Raw genomic sequence first — 25,276 nt, 5'->3', positions numbered from 1 at the left:
CAATTACTCTCTTAGTGTTGATGTTCACACTAATCAATAATTCATCACTGATACTCATAAATCAGTAATAAGCAATTATCCATGATATACTTTGGCACTGTAGGTATATTATGAGTTTTAGGATATAATTTGAACAATGGGTAAAGTTTTGAATACATGACCTGTACTGAAATGATTCGAATTAAATATAATTAGTAAATTAGATTTGTAAAAATGAAGTAAAAGCTCTGAGGACTGTAGGGAATTTAAATCCATGTATTAAATTTATATAAGAAATTATAAAACAACTCCATAAACCATAATATATTAATAAGTGAAAACTATCTAAAGCTGTAATTCTTAAACAGCAATTACTTTCAAAACGAACTGTGCTACCTGTGCAATACCTGTAAAACCAGAAGAAAAAACTTTATTTTAACTTTCATTTTTAAACTTCATTCACGTGCAAAAAGCTTCAGTTTAAAAAAATAGCATTCGTTATAAAAATGTGACCGCTCACTGAGATAAAATCAACGGGTGAACGGTGGAAAATTCACTGGAACAGCCTGTGTGTACTTGGTGTGATTCCCCTTCTTATGCTTTGTTTTACAACTAAATCTTGCCTTGAGTCGAGCTAAATAACACTTTCAGCGGGTTTGTTGGGCTTTCAAACCAATTATGTTATTATGGCTTGTTATAATGCGATTAGAGAGCCTGATGTCGGTGATTGTCTCTTTAAGAAGCAGTGAGAGTGAGAGGAGGTGGTGCGGTTTCACACCCCGGGGTGGGAAACATGGGCGGGGCCAACAACCGCTGAGTGACGGCCGCCCAGGGGCCCTTCAACTTCGAGATACGCCGACAACGAGTGACGACCAATCACAACAGGACGCGGGCCGTCTGTCAAATCACAGCGGCCAATCGCGGTGACACGTGGGAGGTCCCTGGATTTGCTGTTGTGCATCCAACGTGGGACTACGGAGCGGGGAGACAGAAAAAAAAGGAAAAGTAAATCTAAAACGGAAAAAAACTAATGGTGGTGCTGCACGGTCGGAAGGAGGGGGGTTGTGTTTTGCTATTAATCAGATCGTGGAGATTTTGTGGCCGCAAACTGCACCTGGTGAGCTGTTGGGTGAGTTCTTCTGGGACGAACCGAGGGTTTCATTTCAAAGTTGGATTTATTCGGACGCGGCGGTTAAGCGCTGTGGAGGTTTGGACGTTCCCCCTGACGCACGAGCGCCGGAGTTATCGCCACTGTTCCCGCGGATCCCAACTCCTTCATCGCACCTTTAGCTTCGTCGTGGACATTTTCCTCGCACTTCCAGGAGTCACGGCCTGATCAAGTTTGTTTTGCCGCCGCGCTTGTTTTTCATCCAAGTTATTTTGGGACGCACCGTGTCCTTTATCGTTTCGCGGCTACACGTTGCAAAACATGTCACCAGCGGCAGAGGTTCAATGGAGAAACTAGTTTTCATCCTTTTATGGACACACGCCTGCAATTTAAAATTAAGTCCGGGGCGACACTGACGTTGGCAGTAACGTTAGCCCGCGTTCACCGGTCCGTCTGCGGATCACCTTTAATTCTGAGTCCGCACGGGACACGGAGGAGAAAGTTGCACCGGGCGCACGCGCGCCCTTAAAGACTCCAATTAGGATGGAAAAGTGCGTCTCGCCCGTTTCTCGTAGCCTCCGCGCTTAAACGAGACACTTAATGCGCCACAAAAGAATCCAGTGTTTCCGACGCTGCTTTAATATTTCAGTTTGTGGCTACGAGGACAGAGCTCAGCGGTTGCGCTATTAAAACTGGAAACAAAATGGCGGCGTCCCTGGGACAATTTGAATATGCCTCCCGGTGTATTTTTTATTTAGTTTTGACACTTGAACTGTTGAGCCGCTACGGGTCCGGTTCAGACCTGCCTTGTGCCCAGAACTGTACGTGCAGCGGGGACTCGGTGGACTGTAGCAACCTGGAGCTGACAGCTACGCCTCCGGACCTGCCCGCCCGCACCGTCTCCTTGTAAGTACAGCGCTTAGTGGCTCTAACCTATTTATTGACCGGCCCATAACAGGTTACGATGTTTGTGGAGAGCGTAAAAGTGCAATTATGAAATGTGTAGCTCAGAAACTCTGGTCTGCGGCAGCGCGCGCACGCACGCGTCGCCGTAAAGCGGCGCGGATCCCTCGATGCGACTTTCTTTCCAGGAATCTCGTCTGAAAGGGATTCTTGTGGTTGTTGCTCAAAAAGTTGAATAATTATCTTGCAGCTATAAAAGCCAGACGTGTGTGTCTGTGAGTGAGACCGTAGTTATTCCCTGCTCGTATCAGAGGTTACTGTGCGTCACTGCGTTACGTTCCCCTGAGCCAAACCTTTGAACTGAACCAACTACACAGCACATTCACCTGCGTTTCATAAAGTCTGCTAATTAAAAAGGATTTTTAAAATATTTTTGTGGAACTGAGAGAGGGACATTCTAAAGGTGTTTTCTATTTTCTATGCTTGGCAGCCTGTTGGAATGAGTTTTCTTGGTTGACGAGCCAAGAATGCAATAAAAGTTCTGTAGGTTGCCTTTAAATTCAAAACGATAATCTGAAATGTCACGAGCTTTTTCTTATAAATTTCACCTGACGTGTGTCATTTAAGGTGAAATTCAGTTTTAAAATGTCACATCACAGCCCGCCGCTGGTGATTATATGCGGAATTTTAACCACCATCATGTTTCTGGTACATGGAGGCTGGAAACGTGCGTTGTAACACAGCTTTCAAAGTTTACATTCATCTTTGAACAAATAGATTCAAATGTGTCATAACAAATATCCCTCTGCATTATTCATCCAGATTTATGACAGGTATTATCCTAATTACTTTTCTGTGTTGCCAGCCATAGTTCCTAAATTAAATCCTTAGTCATTTAGGCATTCGTTCCTCGGGGTGAATCTGACAACGGCCCCTGTGTGCCAGCTCGTTTAGGAAATAAGCCAATTTGTGACATTTTTATGAAACATCCTACAATGTTTAGGGACGTTCAGCACTCATCAGGCTGAATGACACAGTTTATTTACACACAACACTAGTCTTTGTCCTTCCAATCAACATCTTGGCTCCCACCACAACCACTATGTCCAGTGGCAATTGTGAATCACCAGTGACAATTAGGCGTCTTGTTTTAGAGTTTTCAGCATCCGTTTGCGTGTGTGTGTGTGTGTGTGTGTGTGTGTGTGTGTGTGTGGTGTTGGGTATGCGGGGTTAAAGACCAAAGACCGTTTTGGCTCCCAGGTTCCTGTGTTAGGCAAATTATAATCCCCAGGGAGGTGAGGAATGCAACTTTTTTAAAAGTTCTCTTAAAACATGAATAACAGCACTTGTGCTCAGGGACCCTCATTCCCCCGAAGCACCACTCAGCCAAGTTCAAGTGCAGATGCCGTTTGTCATGCATACACGCAGACGCACACTCCTTCCGTCCTCAACGGACATCCACTGTGGGACAAATGTCCCAGCCCAAACAGCTGCTCCAAACCTTTTGGTTTGTGTAAAGATAGGGTTCTGCGTGAGCTCCTTCTCTCCGGCACTACTTTTATCTCAGCCAAACCTTATCGGTCAAGATTTAAGGACTCGAGCATTGTTGCTTTCAAAAGGAATAGCTTTATGGCGCTGAGTTATCTTTTAAAACACCTAGATTGTGTAATTCCATAACACTCAAGATAGTCACTGCACTGTATGTTGGCAGGTATGTCAAAGAGAACCGGCTCAGTTCCTCCGGGGTCTGTAAATGAGCCAGATTAGAAGATGATTACTGTAAACCCTACAAGACAAGTATGGACAATTTCACTTGTGGCTCAACGTGATCCCATTACGCCAAATCTTGTCCACTCGAGTGGGAGATTACTTTTTGTGTTGTGGTTTGAAAGTTATTGTACTGCGCTGCTGCCTGTGGGTGTCTGCATTCACACACACACTGTAAGTAAAACCGTGCTATTCAGAAAAACAAATTGCCTTTAGTGAGGGTTATAATAGAGTTCAATAGCCTAGTTTATCCAGTCAGTATACCTGACTACAGTTTGCACATTGCATTTGTCGGTTCAATTTCCCCTTCAGGCATCGGAGCCAAGAGAAATCAGCGTCTCTGTTGTGTTTGCCCCAGGGAGGTAACTCCACAGTGGTGGTAGCGAGGCCTTTAACGGTGGGTGTCAATAAACGAATAATGTTCGCAATTAGTCGTGTATCTACATGAACCGTTTGCAGACTCTGCTTTGCAGGCAGAAATTAAGATTGACACTGAGTGGATAAAGTTGGTTTTAAAAGTAGTGGAGATCTGCCAGTCTTTTGTTCTGGTGAAGAATGATGGTGCTGTTATGTAGCTCTTAAAATACAAAGACACACTAGTCCACTGGCACTGGGTTTCCTAAATAGTGCATTAATCTAAATAAGTCATCACATCTCTGCACAAGAACTATACTGTGTATAATATTGTAATGTTTTATTAATAAAATGTGCTTCTTTATGCCTGGCACCTTCCACTCAGAGATCGCTTTGTTTTAGTCGGTTGTACCCTGTAGGTTAATTTTGGAAACGCTGATGACTGTTTGTCCAGAGAAGATGGGTGGCTTGAGGGTACGCGTTGGCAGTTTATCCATCAGTAGTAGTCCCGTGGCTCTAGGCATAGAAAGAACCCCTAATGCTTCCCACTTGTCAAAATAATCTCTCTTCAGAACCCTGATTATAATGGTCCCCTGTGGGAAAGTGGCCTTGATGAGGTTTTTGGGGAAGCTGACATGTTGGCACATCCTGGCGACGCAGAGAGATGGACTGTGGGATTATTTGGCGCTGGGAGAAAATGTGTGATTATTTGTGGGATTCACTCCCAAAAGGAAAACAACCGTATCTTATACACAAATGTATATACTTTTATCACTGTATAACAATTTATTGCAGTATTGTCCCTTCTGGATACAGCTTCATTTCTTTTACTGTTTTACATCACGGCTTTTAAGTTTTAACACACTGACTTCCAGTCTCTGATATTTGTCCATTGTTTCTGATTGATGAATCACCTAATAACGTTTAAAGCAAGTTTGCTCTCACACAGTCACATTTTCTCTCTCAGGAGTGGTGCCTTATCTTGTTTGCGGCCACCGTAATGTGTATAAAAAGCATTTTTACCCACAGTGCCACTGGCCTAATGGGATTTTGCAACTAAATGAAAGCATGGGCATTACTAATTTTGGCTACAATCTCTAGGGTTGGCTAGAGATAAAAACAGACATGTGGTGCCTGTTTCTCTCCAACTTTTCTAATGCGAGACGCTACACATTTGTTTTTGTTTCGTATTATTGCAGCTTTTACAGTATTTGTATTTTAAGCGTCAATGTTCTTCAACAACTGGGTTAAAAGGCAAGAAAAAGCGCAGTCCTGTGTGGCACTAAACGTTTCTCAAGTGGTTTCCCAAGTTTCTCGACGTGTCGGTCGTAATGCTTGGTGAACGCCAAACACGGAGCTGCATCTAAACCCCAAACTGTAGCCTTAAACCTCACAGTACATCCGTATTGGTAAACACCACCCCCAACAGTTGGTTTTGGCTTCTGCCATCAGGAAATGGGTTTGTGTTGGTGGTTTCCCATCAGGGACTGGGAGCTCAGCTGGCTGGAGGTGGACTGGTTCGGAGGGTGAAGCAGCAGAACACCTGGCCCGGGTGGGAATAAGGGTGTGGTGGGGTGGGAGTGCCGCCCACCGCATGGAAGTGTTTTGTCAATGTCATGGTCTGCTGCCGCTGCCTTCAGCCTGGTTGCAGTTGTTGGCACAAGTCCTGTCAGTGGTCAGAAACCTCAACCACTGTCGCATGTGTTGCAACACACAGAAGAAACCCAGAGGAAATGAAGCATTGCAGGACGGTCTGCTTGCACGTCACATAGTGTTACACACAGCCTCTACAGTTTTAGCCCATTGCTTTATCTACATTATTACTGTAGGAAGCATGAAGAATACAGTTTACAGTCGGGGTATGTTTGCCCTTGGTTTCCATCATTCATCCCCACTTACCATGTAGTGAACTGTGATGTAAGGAATGACCTGTGTGTGTGTGTGTGTGTATATATAGAAAAGTGTAGAAATCCTTCTCCACAAACTTAAATCGATGATTATTTCAGCAGCTGGGACAGAAAGGAGAGCGGCAGCAGCAGCACACAGCAGGGCTGAGACCCTTGCGGTTTCCAGGGCATTCTTGCTGCACAGCCTTGTAATCTTGTGGTATTGGGAGTGATGATACGGAGTTTGTTTATTGTTGTAGCTTCGCTAGCTTTGTGACTCGCATCTGCTGTGGAACTAACAATCTGAGTCATTTGAAGGCTTTAGCGCAATGATGTCATGGGCACTGATTTTAATCAGTTGATTTCCATGTCTTGTTTCCTTATAGGGACATTTGAATCGGCGATTTAATGTTATGTTCTTAATCTCCTCTTGTTGTCACGGTCAGTGTGAAAACGTATCTGTTACCAAACCAGAAGTGAGGAGCTGGGGTCGAGCCCTTTTTCTAATAACAGATAAAGTCTGACATTAATATCACGATACGGAATGAGCTCACGGCCTTGTACCGGCTTTAATGACAATCTAACAGCTGCTGCCACAAGTCATTCTGCAGGAATCCAGTCAGCAGAATAGATCGTCCTTTTGTGTAGACATTTCAGGTTGCCAAGCTCCCCCCTACAAAGCTGGTGTGTACAAAGTGGGACTGATCAATGAATCATCTGCGAAGCTCTCCACATCTGGTAGAAGTTTGGGAATCTGGAGAAGATGTTAGGAAAGAAAGCGTGAGTGTGAGAGGTACAGTACAGGAGTGAAGTGGCTTCTCCACACTGAACAGCAGCCCTGTTTTCAGTTAGTGTTTTTAACCCCATACTAGCAGGAAGAGGAGCAGAGCTTTGCTGTCTAGACTGGAACGAGAGCAGCACTCTACTATTTTGACATTTGAGTCACCTGCGTAACTACTCCTCTGTTGGTGCAACAAACAAAAAAGTATTGAGGAGTGAGCTAATGAACCTCCTCATTCTTCACTTTGAAGTATAGATCAAGGTCCTAAATACACATCCTTTCAGATTATTTGGTCATGCTTATGTACTTTTAATTCTAATTGGAAATTGAGATCAACACACCACAACGTAGTTTTATACATGAACTGTTGTTGTCATCTGCGGAGCCCAGGCCGACGTTTTAAGGCTCATCCATGGGCTCACCGGGTGCCTCCGGCTAATTTAAAGGGTTCTTTTTGGTCTTAACCCTGGTGCGTATGGCTCCAAGATGTGGCTCGCCTTCCTGCCTCGGAAAACTTCAGACGCGAAGTCACGCTTCGAGCTGATTTCAAAGTCCGGGTCGGCCCTTTGTTATGCGCGTGTGCCTGCGTGTCAGGTGGAGGATGAGGATCTGTAATGCAAATGGTGAAGTACGCTTCCCTGATGTTGCACACGAGGTCTCCGTTCCCTCCCAAGACCTCGCACTCGGTTTTTACCGCGATTGTAGCACATCACATTTATCATTACTGCAGTAAATCTTATTTGGCAGCTTATGCTTTTAACCTTGTCAAACTTGATAAGATACTGGCTCTTTTCAACCGCTCTCTTTCCTCTATTTGGCTGCTGTTTAAAGTGGTGGCCTGGAGCTGGCGTTAGCCTTGTGTACACTCTCACTGCAGTTGCCCGGCTATAAACTGGCCCTTAATGACAGGAAGAGCTGTGTGTGTGTGTGTGTGTGTGTGTATGTGTCTGCCTGCCTCTCACACACACAGGTTATTGTTTTACTAGTTTTATGATGCTCTGAAATTGAGCACATTAAAGGTCCTTTGTCTACACAAGGCTCATCACTGACATCACTTCACACTTTCAGCGAGCAAAGTTCACACTGCATTTATCTACAACAGAAATGAGGAAAGATAATGATGATGTATCTCTGTATGTGTAAGTCGCCGCTCCCTTCTTCCTTCTCCATATCGCAGCTCTCCCACACACGGCGCGCGCTGACTTACAGGCAGTGTCATAAGCGATGACATCACTCCTGTACTCCCAGTTTCCCTTTACTCCCACGGCACCCATAATGCAGCTATTTTTTAGGGCCTTTTTATATGTCAGATCAGCTGCAGGATCCAACAGTGAGGGTGTACTGCAGACACACAGGCCTTTGCTTAGTCAGGCAGGATTTTATGAGTTTGTCACATTATCTTCTTTTCTCTCATGAGACAGATTGAAGCTGAAGTCTCATTCTCATTTAGCACTTTACTGATTATTAGTCTAGCTAGCAATAATCTTTTTTCCTATAAAATGTAAAAAATCATGACAGGTTGTGCTGCCTGGGTGGAGTTGGACAGAGTGCGCCTCCGTGTCCCACACCAGCGCTTCCTTCGGCTGTCGTCTCACTTCTGTTGCAATAAAGTCACAGGCATTATGTTTGTAGTCAATATTAAATCTAACAAGCAAATATAACCACTTCCTTTATATAAGTTATAAAATACCTGCTTATTGATCACTTGTGCCATTAATTGTATTGATTTGCTGATAGTAATTGTAATTGATTGCAATATATTTAATAAAGTGAATGTAGGATAACAGGGACCAGGCCGTCACTAGTCAGTTGCAGAAGGCTCCACGTGCAGCATTAAATGACAGCCTGCTCAGTACCTGGTTGGGTGATTTTGATTGTCCTGTTGACTAATGTCAAACAGTCCTGCCCTTTTTGTATTAGCTTGTTGGACCATACAATAGTTGGAGACATTGCTTTGTGTTGTTTGCCATGTTTAATCACAGTTCCTGTCCCTATATCAACGCTCTAATCTCAGTTTTTTGAGGTTCTGACACTGCCGGTTTATTCTCTGCACCTTTTTCGAGTTTGACTGGTTGTTGGGCTGTTTCTTTTTTCCTGTCTGACTCCAATGACGTCCAAGCTTCTGATCCCTGCTCTCAGCAATCTCATCCAGAAACGGTGGGATTGTAAGGTCACTTTCTGGAAAGCATTAACTGTGCTTAGCGGTCAAGTGGCCCCTGCTGTACTCCTGCTGGTTTCAACAGGAGGGAGGGATGGAAACGGGGGTTATCTATCATCTCATGCAGTAGGTGTTAAAACACAGCAGGGCTTATCTCATCTGATAGGCAGGGAAATAAATCTGGCTAAAAGAGATGGAGTGAAAAAAGTAGTGTAAATACTATAGCTGGTTGAGAAAGAGGTACATGCCTGTGTACGCACAAAGGAGCAGTTGTGTATGTTGCTGCAACCTTCAGCACCAGCGCGGCAGGTTTAGCTCGCAAACGTAACATTTTGTTCCGTTCCATGTTTTGTTCTTCCCTTTTGAGCTTCTTGCCTGCGATAAATGTTCCTAGATAAACCTTTATTTGCTTGTAAGTCAAGGTCCCCCAGTAAAATTCCTTGACCTAGTTTTTGCCAAATGCAAGTTGATAAAAACGACTGATTGCTGTTCCAGATGACAGCACTAACCCGTGTGTGTGTGTGTGTGTGTGTGTGTGTGTGTGTGTGTGTGTGTGTGTGTGTGTGTGTGTGTGTGTGTGTGTGTGTGTGTGTGTGTGTGTGTGTGTGTGTGTGTGTGTGTGTGTGTGTGTGTGTGTGTGTGTGTGTGTGTGTGTGTGTGTGTGTCACCCTAATATATGTACCTTTAGGCAGAGGCGGCCCATAGCAAAGTGGTGTGATTTTTCACTTAGCTTCACCATAACGAGGTAATTGCCTCCTGTTGCAGGGGACTGCAATTTAGGGCCATGATGGGAGGTGCCCCAGTAAATGATCATAACACAGACACATGTGCACACCTCCCTGTCAGTCCTGTGCCTGCAGGGCAGACACATGCTCTGCTATTATCTCGCGGGGAGGGAGACTGTCATTATCTGCAGTCAAGCACCAAAGACAAGAAAGGGAAATCTGTCAAGTGAGACAGAGATTGAGATTGATAGGCGTAAAGGAGGAGTGTGTACAATAGAAGACAATGCTCTTCTCATCTCCACATTAGCTTTGTTACTAGAAATAATACCATTTACATAAGATTATCACTGACATGAGATCAGTATCAAATGCCATTTCTTGCTTGCGGCAGACTTTTGGCCGTGGCAGGAAGAGTATGAGGACTTTGCTGTATCAGGTAAACGTCCCCAGTCTCTGGGAACCAGCAGCCATCTCTCGGCAGGCCCGTGAAACATTCTTGGGCCGTCTCCCTCGTCTGGGCAGAAGTACGGATGGGCGGGAGGCAGGCGGCTCAGAGCTGTGGGCTCCCTTTGTCTCGCCCAGCCTAACCCCACCACACAAACACAAACGCCACTCTCACTACAGCCTCCTCTCTGCCAACAGACAGGCTGCGTGCCAGGCAGGCAGGCAGGAGGTGTGTGTGCGAGCGTGTGTGTGTGTGTGTCAGAGATAGCACTTGTTAATGCATGAAGTACATTAGATTCACATGGCCTGAGAAGTCCAATCTGAAATGCAGATGTGTCTCAGGCACACACATACACTACACACCCCTCCTCTTGCTCTCAGACAGCGGTAATGCTATATCACTGGACAACTCGCTCTCTAATAAGCTTTTGTACAAGTCAAGTGCCAGCTATTAAATAGACTGTTAGCTTTAAGTGCAAATTGACTGCTGCAGATGAATGGCCTGTGGGTTATGTTTGGAAAGTGAGCCAGGAGCGAGAGACACTCTATCGATAGTATTGATCTGGGCCCTCCTTGAAGGCCGGCAGAATTGATGTACTGCAGTGTTCCCTGGCATACTTAATGTGAATGAATGGGGCTGTTTGTCAAATGGGAGATAGAATTGTTGCTATTGATTTATATCTTTATTGAGACTATTGAAAAATGACTGACAATAATGTTATGAAAAATATTGTTTTTCAGTTGTTTTTTTAATACTTATTTGTTATCTGATAATGTTTTGAACTAAATTCCATTTACCTTTGTCTTTTCTTCTCAGAAACCTTGGCCACAATAAGCTGACCACCATAAATGTTGAAGCCTTGGACAAACTTCACAACTTGAGAGAGCTGTAAGTCGTCTGATTTCAGCATCTTCAACGTGCTTAATGTTTAAAGTGTTTAATCCGTGACAGTCTGCAGTCAGTTCACTAGTTGTTTGCTGTCGGTCAGATCAGTCGCCTTTGGATCAGCGATTGAATTCTTCCTAACATGCCGCTCCACTTCCCAGCATCATCGCTGTACGAGTTGCCTTGAACTAAGTCCAAATGCGCATAAAGTAGTGCTTTTCTATATTAAGCCTCGCCTCCACCACCCGATACTGTGGCCAACGCTGGCCTTGTAAATATTTTATACGGTGAGGAGAGGGCCTGGCTCTGTGTCACTCAGTGCTAGTACACAAGACGCACACACGTATACAAGCTAACTGATGATACACACACTGGCTGCTCGGCCTGCCAAAGATGTCACCAGTCATACGCTCGTTGACATCTATTTCACTCCCGTGTTATTTTTGGTTTTGAAAAGGATGACTTGCTAGTTGCTCTGCGGCAGACGTGACAAGTTGCGTTTGAAACCGTTTGATTTACACGAGGTTTGATTGAACGTAGCCTTGCGGTGGGCCCACGTGCGGCAGCCCCGGCAAGGCTGTAGCATGTCATCTAGCATTAACGACGTGTGCTGGAAATACCAGAACCGCTCGAGGTTGAAAATAAAGACTTGTATTGTTTTGTGTCGGCGCGGGTATTATGTCGTTTCCCATAGATCGGGATTTAGTGTGTCTAGTACCAGGGAAAAAGTCTCAAAAGCGACAACACATCATTCTGTTCAGCGTCCTTGCTTTTTTTCAGGGCACACTTCTGTTCTCTAACACACACGCGTTTGTCCCTTTCAGACGGCTGGACCACAATGAACTGACCTCCATACCAGATTTAGGACCGGCTGCCTCCAAGATCGTATCGCTCTACCTGTGAGTACCGCCTCTTTTCACGCTCAGCATGGTACCAGACTCTGTTACCATATTCCCAGGTCAGTGGCCTCTTTGAAATGCTCCTAAAATAGTCTCCTGAAGTATGCGTGTGCCTGTGCATTTCTGAAGTGATACTACATTAACGTGAACTTAACGACTGCTCAGGAGCGGCTCAAATGTGTCCCTCTCCGTTTAATCTCCGTCGGCGTAAATATGGAGTTCTGTCTCGAGCAATTAGTATGTGGTCGAGTAGCTGACTGGTCTCATTAGCTGTCCGTGTGTCCATGTGAGCGCTGCTGCCTGCCTGGAGTGTCAGCTCGTATATAGCTCCAACTTGGTCGCTCCAAGTTGTGAAACTGTGCCTGCGGGGACTGCCTGCACTGGCATCTCACTGGAGATTTACTGCCCTATTTGGGAAGGGTGTGTGTGTGTGTGTGCGTGCGTGCGCGTGTGCGCACGTACATCTGCTGACCCATCAACAGTCTCATTTTAACACTTTCACCCACACCGTGTAGCGGGAAAAAGGAAAATGTAAACCAGTGGTGCTGGTGAGACTTTCATTAACATCATCACACCAAATGATCTCTGTACTGACAATGTCCTTTATTAGTCTGAGATTCAAGAATGTGCTCAGTATTTGTAGCACACGCAAAACAGATGACAATGACAAATTAGTCATAATTCCTATAATCAGATTATTGGGAGTGTTTTCATCACACGGCGACAGTGTTGTGACACCTGTGTCATCTCTAGGGTGGACTGTTGTTTTCTTCTGTGCCAGGATTCTTTCTCCATGTGTAACGAGGGAACATTCTTACATCTCACTCAGCCTGAAAAAAGGGAGTTAACCCCTGCCGAGCTAGTCCGATGCTAATAATTAGCTGCGGTTTTTGTGTTTCTTTGACCGGGGCTGCCTTTACAGGGCACGCCGGGAGTCACATCCTCATCTATCTCTGTGTGTTGTCATTGGGCTTCTTGGAATTGACCATGTTCCACTTAAGGAGGGAAATTTTGCTGCGGACGCTTAGTAAGATTGGGAAATTATGATCTGATTAGGCAACACTCGCAGCTGGCTGCTGAAATGTGTCATGGTTCCAGATGGTCTGAGCAGTTTTTAAGGTTTTTCCTTCTGTCTGGACATTTAGGCATCAGCACAAATTCCCGTCCACTCCGCTTTTGATGCGAAACAGATTGGAGCATGTTAACCTTTACTTGCACAAACCGTGCCAAGTCGCAGCCCCTCCAAATAATCGGGGTGTCTTTTTTTGGCGTGACTTGAATCCTGTTGCTAGGGGGAAGGCCTGTGGGCCTGGTGGGAGTGGAGGCTGGAGGGAGGGTCAGCTCTTTACAAAGCCTCACAGCTGAAGTAAAGGCCTGCTGAAGCACTCACAGCTGCAGCTGTCAGTCACATGGCTTACAGTCAAGCGGGTGACAGTGAGCAGGGGAGGAAGGATGGGGAATAGGGAGGGAAGGTGAATATGTCAGATCAGGGTGACATCATAACATGCTGAAAGGGGAATGATTCAGGAGACGTAGAGGAAACGAGAGCCAGACTTGGGTTATTCTCAGAAGTAATCCTAATTCCTGCACCCGGGCAGAGGTAATGCAGACTGCAGTGGTTCATGTGCCACTGGTTGGAGATGGTCTGGAATGCCGTCTGACTACAGGTTTGGCAGTGGTGCACGCACTCGTGTATAGAAGAACAAAGAAAATCTTAACATCCAAAAGCTATTGTGAGCGCTCTCATTCTGAAACTTGCATAGATCATAACCTGTGGGAGGACAACACAGTATTTTAGAGTAGGGAGGTGGAGTGCTTTTGGGTTTTCCCTACCTCTTTATTTTAGTTATGTGACTGTCATTTTCCCTTACCTGCTTTTGATTTCCTGAAGCTCGCCCTTATAGACAGGTTCCCCAGCCTGGACTTGGCAGGTCTTAGGCGGTTCATTAATCACGATCAGGGCAGCACCGAGTCGCATTTTGATTATAATCAGAATTAAGATCTGAGGCCATCTGAGCAGGTTGCTGCTTCTAATCTAACAAAATAAACATCACATGCCAGACTCCCACAGTCCCACAATGCACCTGTTGAATCCACTGATGTCCCAGAATGCCACATCAGCAGCATAAGCAGCACAAACTTTCCCATCATAGTCATCACCTCCACAGCCAACATCAAAGCCGCCCCTTTAAAAGCATTGGACACAAATCATATGGCCTGCTGCATTGACTGATTATGAAATAATTCTCCTTTTGTCCAGCTTCATACGGGACCGAATCGGCTGAACAATCTCCCCCCAGAGATGACACTAGAAGCGGGAGGTCGGCCGTGCTAGTGTAAACCCCTGATGCACTTTCCATACATCAAAAGAAGTGTCAAAATGAGCCGGGCTGCTGATAATCAGATGGTCAACAGGGCAGGGTAATGAGATTTGGAATTAAGTGGAATTAAGATAGAATAAGACCCTGGGACATCAAAGGGAACAAGAGCGAAGCAGCCCATTCTATCAGAAATGTCACTGGCTGTATGATAATCAGTTTTTATAAACGCTACTATTGTATGAGCTGACTTCAAACGCTGAGCGCTGAGGCTTTATCTGTTTCTTGCACACAGCTGGACTCTGGCTGTGGGAGGGAGGGGGGGGGAGGAAGAGTGGAGAGGGAATTTGGTTAGAGCGGGGAAGAATAATGGGGCGAGGGAGCGAGTGAGAGAGGTCAGTCTCTCCCACCAGTTTGAGATTGATCTGTTTTTCCCATCAAAGGTCACCAGCTGTTGACCTCACCTCACCCCTGCGTTCTCCTCACTCCTTTTGTCCTCCCCCCATCCTTCCTCACCCTCCTCCACTCATGCTCACTGTAGCCACTGTGTGTGTGTGTGTGTGTGTGTGTGTGTGTGTGTGTGTGTGTGTGTGTGTGTGTGTGTGTGTGTGTGTGTGTGTGTGTGTGTGTGTGTGTGTGTGTGTGTGTGTGTGTGTGTTTGTTTGTTTGCGCAGGCGTGCTTGTGAGGCTTATCTTTAACCATTTTGGCCACTGTTTATTCAGGTGGACCACTGTTGTGTTGACCCCCTCCTCTTCTCAGACGCCAGTAAATGAGTGTGTGTTTGTGTATGTGCGTGCGTGTCCATCTGCTACAGAGAGAGACTGACCTTGCTTTGAGTAGTTTTGACTGGTAAAACACATGTTTCAACTTCTAATCTTTCTGACAAGTACATACACACAACTAAAAATGAAGTTAAATTGTCTATGAAGCTACAGCAGAGGCTGGATTACCAGCAATACTACTGAAATAACGATTTCAGTTGTAGTGACTTCCTTGAGTCTTTTTATCACTGAGTTTACCGGGCAGGCAACAGACACATAACCCTCGCCAATAGACCTGTTGTTCCCTTCATATAGTTTCTGTATCATTAATACCATTTTAAAAGTGAAATGTGCGTCATATACGTTTTATTATGTATGGATGAATACGATATGACCTTTGTACACAAGCCCTCTGACTCCTTTGCTTTTGATTTGTTTATATTATCACCAAGCAAGGGCTTTTAATGTATGCTCCAATCCTAACACTCATCATTACTGTATGTACACACAACAGACTGCTTGTGTAGTGTGTGTTCACCTGCCTTTACATATCATATAGCTACTGTATATATTTGTGTGTGTTTACAGTACGGTACAACTGAGCTTGTTGTGTGTCGTGTGGCCTCGAGTGTGACACAGACACAGTTCCTTTCCTGCTAAGGCTAATTTTCAGGTGGTGTAGTGTATTTTTGTTTCTCCTCCAGTGTAGATATAGTGTAAACCCCAACATAAGTAATGATGGGTAACAAGGCTTAATAGGACTTAAACATCTGTTCGAAACAGAGGAATCTTCTTCTTATGTGTGATAATTCCAAAATTTTGGATCTTTGTTTAAAAATAATATAGATAATATGAAGTAAGATGAAGTATTTTGCTTCTCTCATGGTTCAATCAAATGAACTGAACTTTTTTCTTTGGTTTTAAATATGTTGTAGTGGGTAAATTAGGATCTTGATTTTGGCCAGACCTTCTGGAGGGTTATCTGTTCCATTCCACTGTACAGTAAAGTAGTCCAACCCCTCCTGAAGTGGCTCCAGTCGATCACAAAGGTCCCATTAATCTAATAGATTTTGCAGCTAAGGTCTGTGGAGAAGCACAGGTGTCCTTGGATTTGTTTAGAGAGCCAGCCTCTGTTTGGAACCTCTTAACGCACACATTTAGAGGTAGCTGAAGAACACTTTGTTCTGTGTACTCTTCTGTCTTTGTGTCTGAGTGGGCTTAGAGAAGCTTTGGGAATTTGAAGTGTTTTTCTTCCTTGGGTGATGGGAAAAGCACACAGAACTTGAACAGTGGTGATATTTTTTTGGAGATTGGCATTACACACGTTTGGGATGTAGGTCAATGTTGGATTTCCAAACACATCTAGTTTCTCTGCAATGTTTTTTCCTTTACTTTCCAGACATCATAATAAGATCCGCAGTATTGATGGGAGGCGGACGAGAGAGCTGCTGTCTGTGGAAACTCTGGATCTGAGCAATAATGATATCACCGAGCTACGAGGACACTGCTTTCCTGCTGGCCTCCACATTCGAGACCTGTGAGTAAACTGTGCACACAACAGTGTTGCAAGTTAATGTCCGCTACATTTCTGCCACAAGTGTTTGCCTAAATCTGTGTTAATGAGAACAGCAAACTGGAACCGTGCTGCATTTGTGTTTAGGTATCTGAGCAGCAACAAAATCAGCATATTGGAGCTCGGCGCCCTGGACCATCTGGGCTCAACGCTGCAGGTCCTGAGACTGAGTCGAAACCGCATCAGCCAGATCCCCGTGAAAGCCCTCCAGCTCCCCAAGCTCACCCAGCTGTGAGTACCCCTGGACTTTATCAGTGTAGTGTGATGACCAGGTTGTGTTTTAATCTGTCAGAACAGTGTTCCTCGTAAAACCTATATATTTTTGACGTGTGTAGGCTTCAAACAAATAGTTTTTCTGTTGTTACCTTTAGAGACTTTTCAGATCTGAATATGACTTGGGATGAAGAGGAGTATGTATCTGTTAATAATCTGTGTGTTTAACATTTAGAATGTTATTAGTGTGAACTGTACCTCTGGGGGTGGATAAGGTTTGACTATGTAAACATCAGAGCCGTGTTATCTGTCATTTACTGCCCGCTTCCATATCCTCAGTCTTCTATCTTGGTCAAACTTCCCTCCTGGGTATCAGCGAGGCTGACACATTTGTAGATCAACACCTCCATGCTGGAGAGTGAAGGGACTCGGGTATTGTGTCTCCTCTATTGTAGCTCTAGTAGTGTCTCCAGGTGCCTTTTGTTGGAGGGGTTAGCCTGGTGACACTGTATCTGGTGAAACATATCCAACACAAAAGAACCTGTGTGGATGTTTATCTTTGCCAACCTGAGGGCTTTTTACAGCCTTTCATACACATACCACATGTACAGATTCATCGTTGCATGAAGAGATGTCCCAGGCTGTCTGTGCAACAGACAGGAATTTTTGCTCAAATGTTTTAAAGAATCCTGTTCATTCTTAATTTAAGTGTTACAGTTTATTCCAAAAATCATAACAATGACATTTGTGAGCTAAAGGCAGATACAGCACTGGCTCCGTGCCACAGGTGGAAAAGACACCGCTGAGGAATGTCTGTTAAGCTGGGGGTTGTTAACAACGAATGCTCCAACTGAAGCGTGTAGGCCACAGGTTTCTTTGGTTTTAACCCTTGATGGATGAATAGACTTAGAATAAGGGCAAAACATTTCTCTGTCGAAATAAAAACAATGGTTGTCCTGCTCCGTGGAACGTGGGAACGTTTTCTTGATGTCTGTCTGTCCATCCTGCAGTGAACTGAATAGGAACCGCATCCGTCAGGTGGAGGGTCTGACTTTTAAGGGTCTGTCCAGCTTGGAGGTGCTGAAACTGCAAAGGAACAACATCAGCAAACTGACCGACGGGGCCTTCTGGGACCTGGCAAAGATGAAAGTCCTGTATGTAAAATAACTCAAACACTACCTTTTAGGCTAATCATGTTTTAATCTTCTAAATGCAAAATATACCAAAGGATAAGATACACAATCTCTGAATCTCTGAAGTTAGTGTAGTTACTTTACCAATGTTACGTATTGTTGTCTCCCGCAGTCACCTGGACTATAACAGTTTGACAGAGGTGAACAGTGGTTCCCTGTACGGCCTGACTTCCCTCCAGCAACTGTTCCTCAGTAACAACGCAATAGCCCGTATCAATCCGGATGGATGGAAGTTCTGCCAGAAACTGAGGGAACTGTGAGTACCAGCATTCAAATTAGCCTGAACACCCAAATGCTCCTGCCAGATGTTCCAGAGTAAAAACCTTCTGCAAGTCACAAACTGGAATAAAGTGCAGTGGAATAGAATTACACGAAACAGCAGCAAAGGACTTTCTTTAAATCAGAAATTGTCTACCAGCCTCAGTCTCCACCTCTTTTGTCCTGCCGCTGGAGATCTAAACCACTTATCCTATAGCCTGAAAATCCAACAGTCCGCACCTATAGCACCTACCCACCCTCCTAAGGGTTAAATGACAACGCGCTTTAATATTTAATACTCTACACTATTCTCAGGGTAAGCCTGTTTATCCCATAATTAGAGTGGTGCTCAACAGCAGACAGGAGTTTTTGTACTTGGCTCTAAACCATGTGGGTTTGGTAAACCTGTGTGTAATCCTCCCTTGGTTATGTTGTGGTAATTACACTGAAGCATCACATTCACGTCTTTTGTCTGCGAAATGACGAGTTATTATCCTAATGTCTTTCCTCTTTTGTTGACACGACCGTCATATCGCCGCTGTAAAGAGCGCTGCTCAGCTGAGGCGTTGCTAACTGCGAGGTAGCCCGGGGTTTCGGCGGCGCCCGTGTTTGTTTATGCGTAACAGTCGAAGGGGCTTGAAGGGGAAGATGGCGTTAATCTTAGTTTGCTCTGTTATCTCGACTCTGTTTTTCCCGTCCGCACGTCTTATGAATGACTGCTCCCGGGGGCCGTACCCGAATCACCCTCCCAGCACTGCAGTACCTATGGCTCATGTGATTTTTATTATCTAAAGTTATGATGACCCCATTTACTGATAGAAGAGAGACACGGCTTTAGGAGGAGCCTGCATTCCCACTGGGTTCTGATGAGCAGGCTGGGCTGAGGTCCCTGCATACATGACTGCTCAAGCAAACCATGAGGCCTGGCCACAGTGACAGAGAGCAGAGGCTGCTGAGAGGGCAGTCAGATGCAGGGCTCCTTTTTTTTTCCCCACTATTTCAAAGATAGTCTCATAGGGTGCTCTCATTAAGCATCATGTATTACTATTAAAGCCGTGTTTGAGTTAGAACTTGTTTCTAATTAGTGGTTTCTTCTCTTCAAATTGAAACAATTAAAGCAGCTTGGGAATCCCTGCACTTATCCCCTAACACTTAATAATACGGGCTGCATTACACGCGTCTGACAGTATATTCCCTTGGGGTTCACCACATGTTCAAGTAAGCTCAGAAATGTAAGGTTGTTGACACAGACAGAAGCCATTTTTTAAACTCCGCATCAAACGGTTAGGACCTCAGTTGAGACGTAAGGTCTGTAAATGTGTGTCACGCGCAGCCTTAGTGTCCTGCCAAGCTGACGGCTCCATCCAGACCTCACACACACAGAACGTTTCTTTTTTTCCCCCCTTTTTTTTCATCCTCTCATTCTAATGTCTCCACTTCGGCCTCCGTCCTCCTCTCTGTCTGACTCGTCCCGTCTCTCTCTCTCTCTCTCTCTCTCTCTCCAGGAATCTGTCTTACAACAACCTGACTCGTCTGGATGAAGACAGTCTGGCTGTGTTGGGGGAGCTCCACACCCTTCGTCTGGGTCACAACTCTATCAGCCACATCACCGAAGGGGCCTTCAGGGGCCTCAAGGCCGTACGTGTGTTGTAAGTACACTCCTTTGCCCAAATGACCCCCTCCCCAACAAGCGACTCATTAGGGCTTCACCCCCGGTGACGATACGGCCAATATGTGCCACCTGGGAGCAGTGAAAGTGGAGATGTTTTAATATTGGTTGGCCCATGTGAAATTGGATATTTAGGTCTTAGTTCAGTTGCCTTTAGAAAGGAGGGGTTGTTTATGCTTCAAGTCAGGCTAGATCTCATTCACATTCATGTCTATTCATGGGTTTTAAGTATTACGAGGTCTTCATACACTTTTATTGTCACGGTTTCTGTGGCAACTTCTTTTTTTTTCTTCTATTTTCTCACTTTGTTCTTTTCGGAGCTAAGAAGTGTTCTGTGTCGCTTACCTCCCCTGAGAACCCGCTCTGCCTCTAGATGCCATGAATAAAGACAGGAGGTTTGTTTTCTCTCTGACCACCTTTTACACAAAACGTGTAACTGTGTAAAGGAGAGAATAAGGAGGGAATTAAAAGGGGGAACGTCAGGGGAGACATTTAGGGAAAAGATTTGGGGGTCTTGGTTTTTAACCAAGGCCCTTTTGGCTGTGCCTGTTCACCGGTCAAAGAGCCAGAGAAGAGAGCCAATGATCGCTATATAGGCTTGTTCTCAGTGGGGTGACAGGTCAAAGCACACAAGGCCCCTTCACACTGTGTGTGAGATGGCTACAGAGCAAAAGACACCAACTTGTGACATTTCTTAGCTTCTTTTTTTTCTTTAATTGGGCAATTTTGTTTCTTTAGGCTTTTAAACAAAGCACACTTCATGTCCCTGTTGTATGAAGTGTATTCTAGTATCTCCTCATGCTCTACGTACCTCATCTCCGTCTCGATTCTGCACTTTCTGTTTCGCTCCTATCGCCACTGCACTCTGTTTTTGAGGCAGGCCTAATCTAATCAGCGGAGGCGAGGACAGGCATGGGCTCAGCCCTGAAAAGGAGCCGGGGAGCTTTAATTGGCCCTGCACTGCTGGGCGTGCTGGCATGGGCCGAAGCCTGCATCGGGGTGTGAAAGCTCCAAACAAGCCTGTCTGCCCTCTAATTCGGCCACGGGGGTTGTTGGCTTAGCTGCCACCACCCCCCCTCCCTGTGCCTTCTCTATGCGCTCCACAGCCCACACCATTGGCCTTGCTTTAACAAGGCAGTGGCCATTCACGTCCAGTCAGCCAGAAAGAGTAGGAAATTGGCAGCCCCCGTCCAGTCCAGTCCAGCTAGAGCTGTGGCCAAAGTAGCCTGAAAAGAACGAGAGGGGGATAAGAGATGCTGGAAAGAAAAAGGGGGAGGAGGAGGAGGGATGGGGGGTGCTATTGTGGAGTTGGTGGAGGGTGTGGCTGACCATCAACCTTTCTCAACTTTGAAAGAGAGTCTTTTAATGGTTCAGAGGAGACCTCTGATTCTGCTGTTTTTCTTTTTGATTACCACGCAGAGAGGAGGGGTGGCAGCAATGACCTCACCTACGGAGGCAATTCTATAGGCCATGTGAGGGAAGATGAAATGCATTCAACAAGTGTTTGGAAACCCCCAAAAGCTCTAAAAGAAGCCCCTCTTTCCCCCCTCATTCAATTCATTCTGTGTTTGTCTGACCGCCCTTAAACCCAGCGCTTAACCTCACTAAGTCTCTGCTTTTGGCCATGCTATACCTGCCACCATTGTACAATCTGTCTGTCCTCTCACAAGACACTGTTCACGCCAGCCCCTCCGCGCCGTCATGAATTATACATGTGTTCCTCTCACACCAGCTCACACACTCCTTCGCCTCCTCGGAAAGGAAAGAATCCGCTTGGTTGGCAGAGCAGGGCGGCAGAGGGGCTCTTAAGGCCAGGTGCAGGGGAGGAGGATGGTAGAGGGAGGGGGGGGCATGACTTCCAGAGCAGCCTCGGCCGGGATTGTGAGACGGTTCAGTCCTGGTAGACCCTGTCCCCCCCCCCTTTCTTATCCTTCTCTTTTCTCTCATTCTCCACAGGGAGCTGGACCATAACGACATCTCGGGCACAATAGAGGACACCAACGGGGCCTTCTCTGGATTGGACAGCCTCAACAAGCTGTGAGTATCTCTTTCTTCAGTTGTCCCCGCCTCTCCCTCTCCCTTTTCGTCCCTCTGCACTGGCCTGTCACATGGCGGCTGTTCTTCAAAAACAGACAATCCAAGAGCTTTCAAATTTTTCTCCCATCCAAGAGTTTCACTTCCTGGATCCCAATTCACACGTTGCCTGTTAACTGTAGCCAATCCACTTTTAGAATTAGAGATTGACATGTCTGTCCCTACAGGAAGCCACACTTCACTTGGCAGGGAAGTAATTATAAGTTGAAAGATAAGTCAGACTTGGTTATACAGTATTTGCTGCAAATGGTTAAAGAGGATCAACTTTTGCATCAGCATTTTTATAAAATCAATACTAAAAAAGCTCAATGTCAAAAGTTGGCAAGTTGGTAAAGTACAACAGCCATGAAGTTGTTGGCATCGAGCTGCAATCATCAACCTGCAGAATGAAAAGATGGTGTCCAGCCAAGATGGTTCCCAGTGTGGGCACTGCTGAAAGAGAAAGAACGGGAGAAAGAGGGAGAGAAAGGCCTTTTCTTCGAGCTGGCAGGGGTTCACTCCCCCAATAGTCTTACTTCTACTTCATGCCTCCGCTCCTCGCATCCCCTCATTCCCAGTCCCTGTTGTTAGGAACCGAGAGAGGGTGAAATTGAGGGCTGCATTCAGTCATCAACATCAAACGCCTCGCGGGCCCCGCCCCTTTTGTGGCGGCGTTGGCGGAAGCGGGGCGGCTGCATCCCAACGCTGGCGAAGCGAGTCATGGGAAAAAGAGATGCTGAAAAGGGAAGGAAGGGGTGGGACATAAAACACATGAAAGTGTCCACCCCACGCACCCGCGTCTGTAAAAGTTGGCTAAAAACGCCAAACCAAGCGATTGTCTCGTGTTTTTATCTGTTTCCGTGGCCTAGTTTTTAAAGCAAAAGCTGCATCCCGCCCCGCTGTCCCTGTGACAGGACAACCATTTGTTTCAGCGTACATGTGGATGGGTTTGAACACTGGGGTGTTCATTGTAAATCAGCCAGTCGTGTCTCCTCTTCCTGTGAAATGAAGTCGACAACAGGAGAGGAACAAGGGAGAGGGGATTACGACCCCAAAACGGAGGGAACAGCAGCTTTCCTCTCAAACCAGGCTTGACAGGCACACACTCGCATAGTAACACGTGTGCCCTTATAGGCTCTACAGGGGAAAGACCCCCCCCCACACACACACAGATCACTGCCTGGTCATTGCTATTAAATTCTAATAAAGATAAAAGTGGTCTTTGAAGAGCAGCAGAGCCCCCCACTAACCCCCACCCCCCCTCGCCACACCCCTCACCCACCTCTACCTCAACCAATCTCCTTCACCCTTCCTCTTGGCTAATCTCCACACAGTTCAGATTTCCAATACCCCAATCCTCTCACTCTTATCAGATTCAGCCTTGCTAATTGTGCCTCTCTCCTTCTGTTGCTCCCTGTTTTCACCCCCCCCCCTCTTTTTCTCTCCCTCTTCATCCATCGACACCGTTCATGTTTGGAAACGGCAGAACTCTGTTTGGAAACAAGATCAAGTCCGTGGCCAAGAAAGCCTTCTCTGGCCTGGAGGCCCTGGAACACCTGTGAGTATCCCACAATGCCTGGCTGCTCCTCCTTCTCTCGGCAAAGGGAGTGTGTGAGGAAGAGCGGGTGTGGGGGGGGGGGCTAGGGCTGAAGGTTGCCAAAAGTAGCTGGCAGAGGAGGCTGCTAGCAATTTAATAGCGTCTTTGTAAATGGAGAAGACAGGGGATTTTGCAAGGGCCCAGCTGCTCCTCTCTTGTTAGCTTAGCGTGATCTCAACTTTGGCCTTTTTTCCTGCATCAGGAACAAAGTTATTAAGCGTACATGTGTAGAAGACATAGATACCAGGAAGTGATAATGAACTTATGTTCCTTGTATACAAGAACGTGGGTATTTTTACCTTGGTGAGATAATCAGACTTTTACTAATGCACGCCTGTATACAGTGATGAGTGATGCTATATATCTTCCCAACAGGAACTTGGGAGAGAATGCAATCCGTTCCATCCAGCCCGAAGGCTTCAGCAAAATGAAGAACCTCAAAACTCTGTGAGTCTGCAACACATGCTCACTGACATCCCTGAGCCTGACTGACACCCCCCCCCCCACTGCTTTTGGGGTCTCTAAGAATATGTTCTATACCACATCTAGTCACAGGTTGTCTCTCCGTTCTTCCCCCGCCCTCTCCTCACCTCCTCCACAGGCTCATTCAGAGCGACAGCTTCCTGTGTGACTGCCAGCTCCACTGGCTGCCGGACTGGTTGGTGACGCGCGGTTTGCAAGCGGGTGTCAATGCCACCTGCGCCCACCCAGAGAGCCTGAAGGGCACAAGCCTCTTCCAGGCCCCATCCAGCAGCTTTGTGTGCGGTGAGTGGAGCCTGCGTGTGCTCAGTGTTTGTGTGGGTGGCCGTGTTGAGCAAGAGGTGTTGGAGGCACAGATGGGCCACACTGACAGCTTGGCGCTGTTCTGTTGTTTACATACTTGCACATATTTGCTTGTGTGCTGTTTTTGTTTAGCACCCAGACTTGCTAATAGATCCGTATGTGTGTTTTCCTTCACTCTTTCAGACCCATTTGTGCATAGCAAGCGCACACTTACTGATGGACATTAGCAATTACACCTCCCTTGTTATTAATTTGCCATTTCTGTCCCCTTCCTTTATTCTCTTCTCTCTCACCTACACAGATGACCTCCCTATGCCTCAGATCACCGTGCATCCAGAAGCCAAAGTCACAGTTCTTGGTAGCGATGTTCTCCTAACCTGCACGGCTGCGAGCAGCAGCTCCTCCCCCATGACCTTTGCCTGGCGCAAGGATCAGGAGCTGCTCCGCCACGCAGACGTCGAGAATTATGCCCACGTCCGCGCACGCAACCAGGAGACCACGTCTGCTGCACCGGGCACCGGCGGAGGCGTGATGGAGTACACCACTATCCTGCACCTGCGGCGCGTCACGTTCGCACACGAAGGCCGTTACCAGTGCATCATCACTAATCACTTTGGCTCCACCTACTCCAGCAAGGCCCGCCTCACCGTCAACGGTAGGTCAAAGTGGACCAGATTAGTCAAAAAGGAATGACTGAGCTAAAAGAGTGGTGCAGTGGTAAACTTTACAGAGAGACAAAAACATGGTACTACAGTATCTCTGATGTGTGTGTGATTACACCATTTCCACCAAAAATAATGGCTCTGGCTGAGTGATTGAGATTAGTGCTCATGCTGGGTTCTTTTCTATCCCTTGAATGAAGCCTTCTCTCTCAGCCAGCCTCCATCTCTACCAGGATGGTATTCGGAACAAATTGATTTTGCTGCATGTCAGCAGTAACAGAGGCC

General features: G+C 46.1%; 1 protein-coding gene across 1 annotated transcript in view; it reads left to right on the top strand.

Moving 5' to 3' along the window:
* The first annotated feature begins 946 nt into the window (after nt 1-946).
* lrig1 (leucine-rich repeats and immunoglobulin-like domains 1) overlaps nt 947-25,276 on the top strand; it is a 29,621-nt gene continuing 5,291 nt past the window's right edge. Inside the window, exons 1-13 of the mRNA XM_029150113.3 lie at nt 947-1,993; nt 10,923-10,994; nt 11,816-11,890; nt 16,370-16,507; nt 16,631-16,774; nt 17,767-17,910; nt 18,062-18,205; nt 19,713-19,856; nt 21,833-21,913; nt 23,436-23,507; nt 23,922-23,993; nt 24,148-24,311; nt 24,631-24,984. Of these exons, the coding sequence (XP_029005946.1) occupies nt 1,791-1,993; nt 10,923-10,994; nt 11,816-11,890; nt 16,370-16,507; nt 16,631-16,774; nt 17,767-17,910; nt 18,062-18,205; nt 19,713-19,856; nt 21,833-21,913; nt 23,436-23,507; nt 23,922-23,993; nt 24,148-24,311; nt 24,631-24,984 (1,807 nt within the window). The 5' untranslated portion in view covers nt 947-1,790. The remainder of the gene's footprint in view (nt 1,994-10,922; nt 10,995-11,815; nt 11,891-16,369; nt 16,508-16,630; nt 16,775-17,766; nt 17,911-18,061; nt 18,206-19,712; nt 19,857-21,832; nt 21,914-23,435; nt 23,508-23,921; nt 23,994-24,147; nt 24,312-24,630; nt 24,985-25,276) is intronic.

This window comes from Betta splendens, chromosome 5 (genome assembly GCF_900634795.4).
Source record: "Betta splendens chromosome 5, fBetSpl5.4, whole genome shotgun sequence".
Lineage (NCBI taxonomy): Eukaryota > Metazoa > Chordata > Actinopteri > Anabantiformes > Osphronemidae > Betta > Betta splendens.
Note: the sequence above shows the minus strand (reverse complement) of the source record. Positions and strands in the feature narration are given on the sequence as shown.